The sequence below is a fragment of the Pongo abelii genome, chromosome 3 (genome assembly GCF_028885655.2).
Source record: "Pongo abelii isolate AG06213 chromosome 3, NHGRI_mPonAbe1-v2.0_pri, whole genome shotgun sequence".
In the NCBI taxonomy this organism is placed as follows: Eukaryota; Metazoa; Chordata; class Mammalia; order Primates; family Hominidae; genus Pongo; species Pongo abelii.
In genome coordinates this window covers 15,088,385-15,098,945 of record NC_071988.2, presented here as the reverse complement: position 1 = coordinate 15,098,945, position 10,561 = coordinate 15,088,385, and the positions used below count along the sequence as shown (strand labels likewise).

Sequence of the window (10,561 nt, the reverse complement as noted above, 5' to 3'; positions counted from 1 at the left end):
CAACTGCTTCAGCCACTAGCATTGGTACTGCTGCACACTAAGGATCCAAATGATTTTGTTTTTTTGTTTTTCGTTTTTTTTTTTTTTTAATTGCATTGGGATTAGGCAACAGAAGGGTCTAATGCGGCCGGGATGAGAGAGGAGAGTTTTTAGGAGGGTAGCTGCATTCTAAGTAAGGGACTCTGCTGGGGTAAAAAAGGCGCGAGCGTTGCAAGAAGGGAGTGCGGGGGTTGAGCAGGCACCTCTACAGGAAATGGATGCTGTCCAGGTGCTGGTGGGCGCCCCGGGGCTACGTGGCGAAGCAGCTCAGCCGGTCCAATCAGAGTGCGTCCAGGGCTCGGGTTTCGCGATCTTTAAGTGACTGAGGCAGATCCCCACGCGGCACCTGGCCATGAGCTCAGCTCTCCCGCCGCGGTGAGTATGTTTAAGGAATCCTTACCATTACGGCGGCTCCATACCTAGGTCCCCGTCCGGGACAGAGGAAGCCGCAACAGGTACCCCCGGGCACCCGGGCCTTTCTCCTGCCTCCCGCCACGTCCGAGGGTCCGGCCGCAGCGCCGCCTGAGCCCCTCCCCGGCCGGCGGTGGGGGGCGGGCTCTCCGAAAGCCGTCGCGGTGGTCCCCGAAGCCGGGTCATAAATAATTCACGAGCCAGGGCCTGGCGAGCTAAGGGAAGGGCGGCGGCAGCGGTGACTAGGGAGGGAGCAGGAGCGGGAGCCGGGTGCACGGTGAGTAGCTGGGTCCTTATCCCGGAGCGAGAGAGGCATCTGCTGACCAGGCGCGGGGCTGAGCGCACTCCTTCCACTGTACTGGGGGTGTACAGTGAGGAGTGGACGAGTTCGCTCTGCGCCCCCCTTACCCTAGCCATCTGCGCCGCCTCCCTGGCCCCTCAGCAGGTGGTGCGGGCCCGGACAGCGGCTGGGGGCCAGAGGGACTGCGGGGAGAGCGTGGTGGTCCCGGTGCCCGGCCAACCCAAACTTTTTCGGCTGAGTGGTGGCCCGCGACGCCCCGCTTGGGTCTTCTTTCCATCCACTGGGGATGGGGGCGGGGGTGGGGGTAGCCGGCGGCTGTGGTTCCTGAGCGGGAGTCGGAGGTGAGTGTGCGAACCGGACCGGGGCCCCAGAGACTTCGGAGTCGTTCTCGGGGAGAACGGTGACCGAGGTGAGACTCGCCAGGGTCTTGGGAACGAGTCTGCGGTAAAGGAAGCTCTAGGGATGGCCCCGGGGACATGAGGCGCTGAGCTTCCCTGGCTGAGTGCGGAAATGGGCCAACACTGTGCAGCCGACCACAGCCGGAGGAGGGATATGGGGGCCATCTCCCCGCGTCCGTGGGAGAACGCTTGCACCCCTGACTTGAAGCACCCTCCCAGCCTCCCGCTCCACGGCCCTTCTGCTTGCATGCGAGGGGACCCGCGGCTATCGCTAGATGGAGAACTGGGGTGCTCAAGGCGCACCCTGCCAGAAAGCGCCGACCGGACAACAAAGAGGAGCGTGGACAGACCAGGAGCTTCACGGCTGTAAAAAGTCAGAGGCTCGGGATCAGTTTCCCCGAGAGTCCGCGTCTGGAGGGGCAGGGAGTCGGATCGGAGGGAGGAACTAGCTCCGGAACCCCTTCTCTCTGGCAAGATCGCCCCCGATCGGTGCCCAACAGGGGCCGCGGCGGGGAACTGGCGCCGACGCGCTTGGAGCAGCCAAGTTACTCCGGCACCCCCCTCCCCTGCGCGGCTGCGAATTCCTGGAGTCTCCTGGCTTCCCGCGCCCGCCCCGCCGCTCATTCTTTTGTGTGCCGCAGCTCGCGAGAGGCTTCCGCCCAGAAGGAAGCTACGCCAGGAGGGGGCTTGGCCTGGAGGTGGTTTGGAGGTAAAGGGCGGGGAAGCCGGCGCCCCAGGCTTCATTCTGCAACAGGTTGCTCCTGGAGCCCGCTAAGGCGACTGACCTTTCTGGAGAGAGGTTTGCTGGAGTTCCTGAGGGCGGCAGCTGTTCTTTGTTAAGAAAGCAAGTGCACGATCGTAGTTCTTGAGTGCCCCCCGAGACTCACGCGACACGAACAACCGCTGCGATATGTTGGGTTGAATCATAAGAAATTGTCGTTTTTTTGGATGGAAGATGTGAATATCGTCAACCTCATATGATTCAAGTTGTGTGATGTTACTCATTTTTCTTTTCTCACCGTCCTCTCTGTCCCGGTTATCCTAGGAGCCCGGGTGGAGTTGAGCTCAGAGTATTGATGCTAGCAGAAGCAGACAGACCCCAGATAGCCTTCCAGCTGCGTGCCAGGTGCTTTACCTATTAGATCGCTAGCCTGCCAACCCTGTGCGAAATCCTCCTTTGACAGGGGAGCAGAAGAAGGGTTGGAGCATGCAAACAACTGTCATCTTGGCAGAGTTAGTAAGGGGGACCAGAGCCCCCTTACTGTTGCTGTTGTCTGTCTATTCAGCAGTGCCCTTTAGTTTATTCTTGTTTTTTTATGTGTCCCATAATTTTTTTGTAAACTTCCTTCTGATTTCTAAACTTCTGATTTCTAAACTTTTCTAAACTTCTTTCTGATTTCTAAACTTCCTTCTGATTTTTATACGAGACAGTTTCTTTGTGTTTTAGTACAATGAAGTAAACAAATGCATCAGAGGACAAGCTGAAAACTTTAAACCAAGTTGGTACTGCTTAAAATATAAAGGAAATAGGTTTTTCAGGGAGCAAAGAGCTATTTCTGAGATTCGTTAAGGGTCAGGATACTTTGTTAAAACAGTGGAAGCTGAGTCGGGGGTAATTTTTATCAGATAAAGGACTTCTTGGATTCTGTAAGTTGCCTGTTCACTCTGATGGTAGTTTCTTTTGCTCTGCAGAAGCTCTTTAGTTTGATTAGATCCCATTTGTCAATTTTGGCTTTTGTTGCCATTGCTTTTGGTGTTTTGGACGTGAAGTCCTTGCCCATGCCTATGTCCTGAATGGTATTGCCTAGGTTTTCTTCTAGGGTTTTTATGGTTTTAGGTCTAACATTTAAGTTTTTAATCCATCTTGAATTAATTTTTGTATAAGGTGTAAGGAAGGGATCCAGTTTCAGCTTTCTACATATGGCTAGCCAGTTTTCCCAGCACCATTTGTTGAGAATTGAACAATGAAAACACTTGGACACAGGAAGGGGAACATCACACTCCGGGGACTGTTGTGGGGTGGCTGGAGGGGGGAGGGATAGCATTAGGAGATATACCTAATGTAAATGACAAGTTAATAGGTGCAGCATACCAACATGGCACATGTATACATATGTAACAAACATGCACATTGTGCACATGTACCCTAGAACTTAAAGTATAATAAAAAATATGTATACACACATATATATATACACATATGTGTATGTGTGTATATATATATATATATACATATATATATATATAAAAGGACTTCTTGGAAGGATGGACCCTGGGTGGCTTAGGTAAGTGGCAGCAAGGCTGGCTAGCCAGGCTTAGGAATCCAGGACATGCCACAGGACCCCTGATGGGTGGGTGGCTGTGGCTGCCAGAACAAGACCCTGGATGTGGCTGCTGGCATTGCTGCCATCATTGCTGGAATGAATTAGACACTGTCCTGCTTCAGAGTGCACAGGCCCAGGCCCAGAAGAAAGCTTCTGATTGGCCCAGCATGGCTCAACTCCACCAGGACACAGTTTGGGCACCTCAGCTGACCTCACAATGCAAGGCAGGGCTGCCTCCCACCCAGCTCACAAACGTGGTCTCAGAAGTTGGGTATCCCCCATGCCCCCGCCAAAAGCACTCCAGATGACAAAAATCCACCACAAAGCTCTTTTTTAAAAAGAAAGATTCTGAGAAGTTCCATCAAAAGAAGAAAAGAAGAAATGAAGGTGATTGATCACCACATTTGCTTTTTCATTTTTTATTTTTTTTTTGAGATGGAGTCTCTGTCACCCAGGCTGGAGTGCAGTGGCGTGATCTCAGGTCACTGCAACCTCTGCCTCTGGGGTTCAAGTGATTCTCCTGCCTCAGCCTCCCGAGTAGCTGGGACTACAGGTGTGCACCACCACACCTGGCTAATTTTTTTTGTATTTTTAGTAAAGACGGGGTTTCACCATGTTAGCCAGGGTGGTCTCGATCTCCTGACCTCGTGATCCGCCCGCCTCAGCCTCCCAAAATGCTGGGATTACAGGCTTGAGCCACCACGCCCAGGCCATATTTGCTTTTAAACCAGTATTGAAATGCAGTTCTCTGGACTCTAGGCTCAAAATCATGTAAGGTCGCCCAGGCTGGAGTGCAGTGGTATGATTATGGCTCACTACAGGCTCAGCTTCCTGGACTCAAGTAATCCTCCTGCTTCAGACTTCCGAGTAGCTGGGACTACAGTTGTGCACCACTATGTTTGCTAATTTAAATTTTTTTTTTTTTTTTTTTTGTAGAGACAGGGCCTCTCTATGTTGCCCAGGCTGGTAGCAATTCTTCATTGAGTACCAACTGTGTTCCAGGCTCTGGGGATACAGAAATAAGCCAGGGACCTGCACAGCAGCTGGGATAGATCAGTTCAAAGCAATATGAAAAGGGCATTTGGGGAGCTTTCACCTTACATCTGTTATTTTCCAAAGTGTTTGGGAAGCCTGAAGTGTCCTTGGAAAGTGACATGAATTGACTAGGCGGGTACTCCAGGATCAGAGTACTCCAGGAACAGAACTGTTCTCAAACTTTGTTTGAAGGATCAGTCCCCAGGAAAGTTTGTTAAAAATACAGATTAATGGGCTTCATCCCATAAATTAGGTCCATTAATAGTCTGCATTTCAACTAAACACCCCATTTTATCCTGAGACAGATGCTGCTCTCAGTGGCTCTCGGACCTAGTGGGGTTTAGCTGGTAAATACTCAGAGCTTCTCTTTTTGGCACAACCTATTAAACCCGAGATGAAAAACTCTTCCTCTTTGACTTGACTTTAATCAGTTTCTAGTATTTCATAGTTAGTGAGATTTTAATACTTTCTTAAAATGTACTTTAAAACTTCAGAGGGACCTACATTTTGGAGCAAGATGTAAAGAAATCTGGAAGTGCAACTCCAGTTGCTGTCTATCTCAAACCATTGTTTCCCATCTTTGCTGCAATGAGCAGTTGTGTTTCACTTCACTGGGAATTTCCCTTCCCCGGCTTTGTCACTGAGGGAGTTGGAGAGCCTGTTTGTTCATAGTTCTTCCCTGGGCAGTTTCTCTCTGTCCTGGGCTGAGGCTTGGTGGAATTACCAGAAAGTGGCCCTTCTCAGCATCTGAGCCTTTAATCCTTCCAGCTGCTGTGCTGAAGGCTTAGCTCTCTGCCTGTCCTTTAGCAAAAAAAACCAAGATAAAGTGTACATGTGGTGCATTGTGTTTGCAGTAGATGTTCGAAGGGAGCCCTTTGGAAACACCAGGGTCAAGGTGTCTATTGTGGATGTGACGGAGGACGTAACCTGAAGCGTGGGCCCGAGGTTAGTACTGGCAGCCACTTGGGATCTGAGCAGCCCATGATTTGACAAAGGAAGAATGTGGGGCCCTTGTATTGGTAGCTTTGTGCAGGAGTAATTGGAGTGGGACAGGACTTAGAAGATGAGGCAATGGAGGGATTAGATATGAATTAACATCTTTGTTCAAATAGCTCAAGAAATTCCATCTCTTGTCCAAAGCTTTCTTTGACTTGGAATATTGGTAGTGGGTACTCTGGCCTCTTGCAAAGTATGTCACCTTCTTCATCATCCCCCTTCCCTTTGTTACAGTATGTGTTTCAGGAGGCTTCCTTTTCTTACAGTATGTGTTTCAGGAGCCTTCCCTTTCTTACAGTATGTGTTTCAGAAGCACCCTGTACTTATCTTGAAAGTTAGTAAGTATGTATCTAGCTCACAAAATGACAGCAGCTTGCTCTTGCTCCAGAACACTTAATACAGAGAAGAAGAGTGGTACGTCGGGGATCCTTCCAGGTGATGTGCTGATTTGCCTAGTCTCCTGAAACCACACAAGGAAATAACATATTTTGGCTTCTACGCCAGCACCTGCCCTGTAGCTCTGGAGCAGGCTGTGTTTGGTTTCCACCCACCTACCTGGATTAGGCTGAAGGCCCTGCTCTAAAGCTTTGCAGCCTCCTTTCCAGGGCAGTTCTTGCTGCAGGCAGGTTACATGCATTGGTGACTCTGCTGCTATTTCTTTCCCTGCTAGGGATGGTGCCATGAGTGAAACAAGCTGCTCAGCAGGCACTTACTAAACACCAACTACATGCCATGCCCAGTGTTAAGGTCTGGGGATTGAAAGAAGAGTAGGACAGGGTCCATCTTGGAGGCACTTTCTGTCCCATTCCCTTCCCAGATGCTGGAGCCACAGCTACTTTTAGGATTCTTGTGTTTTTCTCCTTCTCCCAAGGGGTAGGTAAGAGTCTCCCTCTGCCCTGGCTTTCATCTCTGAGACCCCTAGTTGTCGAGGTGGTGACTTAGGGTGAAGATTTCCACCAGGATTACTTGGTAAGCTTATTAGAAAGACAAGTTCCAGTGTCGCAAATGTGTCCAGCCTCAAACAGTGTGGTCCCTAGACTTGAGGACATGCCCTGCTACTTTGGATTCGCGGTGAGGTGGAGAAGGGGATGCTTGAAATGAGATTAGTGAGTAAATAAGTAGAATATAAGGCAGAGTAAGATATATCTCCAGCGGCAAAGAGAACAACACACACTTGGAGAAGAAATAAGCATATAAGCATATACTGGATTGCTGGGACCCCAGTGGCTCATACTAGAGCCTGAGAGGGAGGGCACTGTAGGGACAGTGTCTTGATGTCATAGTTAGATCTTGGACTTTGAAGGCAAACTAGTGGGTTTGACTCTTGGCCGCATGGTTAATCACCTGTGACCTTGGGCAAGTCACCAGAATCCTCTCTGTGTCAGTTTCCTCATCTGCAAAATGGAATAATGCCTTAAACAAGGAGGACCTTGTTTCTATCTATGAAGCATGGCGAACAGTGCCTGGAAAATAGTAAGTGCTCAATAAATGTTAGTTTCCAAGATCCCAAGCTTTCTGTACAATACCTAGTATTTCCCGAACCCATAAAGGGTCTGTGTTCTGAGTCTGGCCCTCCTGAGGAGGGACCTCCTCTGAGTCATGGCTTTGATACCAGAGCCTGCCCTGTGGCTCTGGAGCAGGTTGTGTGCTTGGTTTCCACCCACCCATCCGGATTAGGCTGGAGGCCTTGCTCTAAAGCTTTGCAGCCTCCTCTCCGGGCAGCTCCAGGTGCAGGCAGGTTACATGCATTGATGACTCTGCTGCTGTTTCTCTCCCTGCCAGGGATGGTGCCTTGAGTGAATGACCCCAAGTTCTCCCCCTTGGAGAACATTCTTCTGCATCCCTCGCCTCAAGCCAGCCTCAGACAGAAAACTGAAGATTCAGCAGATCCAGTGCTTCCTGCTCCTCTTCTACTCAGGAACACGCTTGCCTTCCCCAAGGCTTCTAGAAGCTCTGAGGCAGGAGGCACCCAGTTCTACCTCATGTTTGGAGGATCTTGCTAGCTATGGCCCTCGTACTCGGCTCCCTGTTGCTGCTGGGACTGTGCAGGAACTCCTTTTCAGGAGGGCAGCCTTCATCCACAGATGCTCCTAAGGCTTGGAATTATGAATTGCCTGCAACAAATTATGAGACCCAAGACTCCCATAAAGCTGGACCCATTGGCATTCTCTTTGAACTAGTGCATATCTTTCTCTATGTGGTACAGCCGCGTGATTTCCCAGAAGGTAAGTGCCGATGGCAGGGAAAGATAGGATTTATCTCCAAACACATCCACAGTATTGTTTTTTAATGTCAATGCAATCAATATATAATATATTCAGTATTTTAGTGATTGCTTTGCACAGAAGCAGAAAGCATTTAGACAGAAGTTAAGAAGACTTGTACCAGGTTATATAGGTTGCGAGGAATGTTATTATAAGAAATGGAAGCAAACGATGTTGCTCTGTTGGTTTTCCACTTCTTTACCTTTTGTTTTGCTTGGTTTTGCTTCGTTTGGGTTAGAGCAATGAATTATTCTAAGGCACTTACCAAAGGTAAAAGTTAGAGTAAAGTTAGGGTAAAAATGCAAATTGTGTATCATCAAAGGAGAAACGAATAACTATCTAGCATCTGATGGCCACCTCAGCGCTTAAAAATTTAACTCTCTTCTGCCCACCACAATATGCAAATTTTGACATTGCTTAGGGTAAGGACAAACATGTTTACCTGATCAGCTGTTTTCTTCATTTCTAAGAGCTTGGGTGTGAGGAAGAGGATTGGCACTTGCCAGAACTGTCATGCCATAGTGCTGTTATTCATCACACACAGTGCTGTTTGTCATTTTCGCCTTCTTAATGTTTGTTGTTTTCCATACTCCTCTGAATTCAGGGTATGTGTTCATAGAAAAGGGATTATGAAAGTAAAAATAGCCTGTGGGAAATATCTGCTACTAGGGTTTGGCACCTAAATTTTTGATTGGCTTAATAGTAAGTCCATCCTAAGCCTGTTCTTTTAGTTACAAAGATTTGATTACAATCATTGATTATAGAATTCGCTGTAATCTTTCTTATCATTTTCCTTAGCTGTTCAGCTACTGTTTGTAAGAGTCCTACTGGTGTGTGTACGTGCCTGTGTGTGAGAGAGAGGGAGGAAGAGAGAGAGGATGTATTTAGTGAATCTCATCGCTTGTTTATATTATGGGGAGTTTATGTATTTTCATTAAAATACATTTGTATTGATTTTTTAAGACTTATTTGTCTTAGTTTGGGCAATTAAAACAGCTTGAAGTATAGTTGTCAATTTTTGCTAATTTAAATTTCAGTTCGTCAAAACGAATCTCTTTGAATGGTTATTGTCATTGAAAGGAATCCTGAACGAATGCTACTTACTGTTTATGTTGCTGTTAAAATACTAGCTTTGGAAATCCCAAAGACAGAAGTAGAAAATTAGCTGAGTTTATTTATTAACATTGGATGCAAATTCACTCTTCTGAAAAGACATCTCTTGGCTTATTTGGAGACTTAATATGTGTTACTGAATAAAATAACCTACTAACATTTTTATTTAAAAAAATTTTTAATTTTTGTTGGTACATAGTAGGGGTATATATTCATGGGTTACAAGAGATATTTTGATACAGACATGCAATGTGTAATAATCGCATCATATAAAATGGCGTATCTGTCTCCTCAAACATTTATTCTTTGTGTTACAAACAATCCAATTACTCTTTTAGTTATTTCAAAATGTACAATTACATTATTATTGACTATAGTCATCCTGTTGTGCTATCAGATACTAGGTCTTATTCATTCTTTTAAACTAGTTTCCTACTAATGTTTTTAGTCTTTGCTTCTTGGTTTTGTTTTAATATAAAAGGCATAGAATTCAGTTGTCGAATATGAATTTACAATCATTTCCTCAAAAAGACTGGAAAGCTTCCCGTATCTCATTCTAAGGCATATCATGTAATTAGTTAATCCCATAATCTCTTTCCATATGTTGCTCTATTTTGGTCCCTTTAGATTTGATTGGAAGGTTTCCTCATACTTTTTTTTTAATAAGGAAAAGCAATATATTTTAAGGTCTTCATTCTGGTGATCAAGTTAGAAGATGTCTTTTAGCTTACACAACTTCCAATGCATTACAAGGTTTTGAACTGCAACAACATTGTTAGACCGAAGGAGGAACTGAAGAATTGTAATCCTGATGTAATCTGAGGGTATTAGCCTAGTTTGTCTCTTGACCTTCATCAATACTTATTACCTTGGAGAAGGAAATTCTCAACTGTCAACAGTAGACCAGGGCAGACCAGCATTACCTCTTTGGGAGGAAAAATCATTAGGTTGCTTAAATAATATAATATTGAGTTTAACAGATGAATCTTGGGGTGTTGGTTTTCTTCCATCATCCCATTTGTTTGTATTCTTTCACCTAGTTACTACATTTCCTAGTGGTCTTAAAGTGCCCACTGGGTGCTTTGCAATGTAGAGGACACACATAAGATAATCATGATTTTTCCATTTGGGGCCAGTGCATTTCAAAAGCACCAAATCATAAATAGATGCCCTCATAATTGAAGATGCAAAAAACAAAACAGAGAGTGAGAGCCATGTGCATGATTGATTCCTATATATTGTTTATTAGTTTAATACCTTAGTACATTAACCAAACACAAGACTTCAGGGCAGATCCTCTTGGAGTAATATCTTCATAGAAGCTATTCTCCCATAGATATATCCTTTCTTTTGAAAGCGTGTGACTGCCCAGTGGGCTCTTCGTGCCTGCTGGCCAGATACAGCCGATATATCAATTTAGAGGAATTGCAGGGGAGAAAGAGTTTAATTCAAGCAGAGCCAGCTGAATGGGAGGCTGGAGTTTTATTACTCAAAGCAGTCTCCCCCAAAATTCAGGGATTGGGGTTTTTAAGTATAATTTGGTGGGTTGGGGATTAGAAAGTGGGGAGTGCTGATTGGTCAGGTAGAAGATAAAATCATAGGGAATAGAAGCTGTCCTCTTGCACTGTCAGTTCCTGGGTGGGGGCCACAAGACCAGATGAGCCAGTTTATCTATCTGGG

General features: G+C 46.4%; 1 protein-coding gene across 33 annotated transcripts in view; it reads left to right on the top strand.

Moving 5' to 3' along the window:
* The first annotated feature begins 280 nt into the window (after positions 1-280).
* The window catches only part of PROM1 (prominin 1), a 111,337-nt gene continuing 101,056 nt past the window's right edge, over positions 281-10,561 (top strand). For 5 of the 33 annotated variants that reach the window (XM_054553756.2, XM_054553750.2, XM_024246189.3 and 2 more), the window contains exons 1-2: positions 5,460-6,977; positions 7,287-7,729. In XM_054553756.2, coding sequence (XP_054409731.2) covers positions 7,510-7,729 — 220 coding nt within the window. In that variant the 5' untranslated portion in view covers positions 5,460-6,977; positions 7,287-7,509. The other 28 variants (XM_054553747.2, XM_054553744.2, XM_054553729.2 and 25 more) reach the window with 21 other exon arrangements.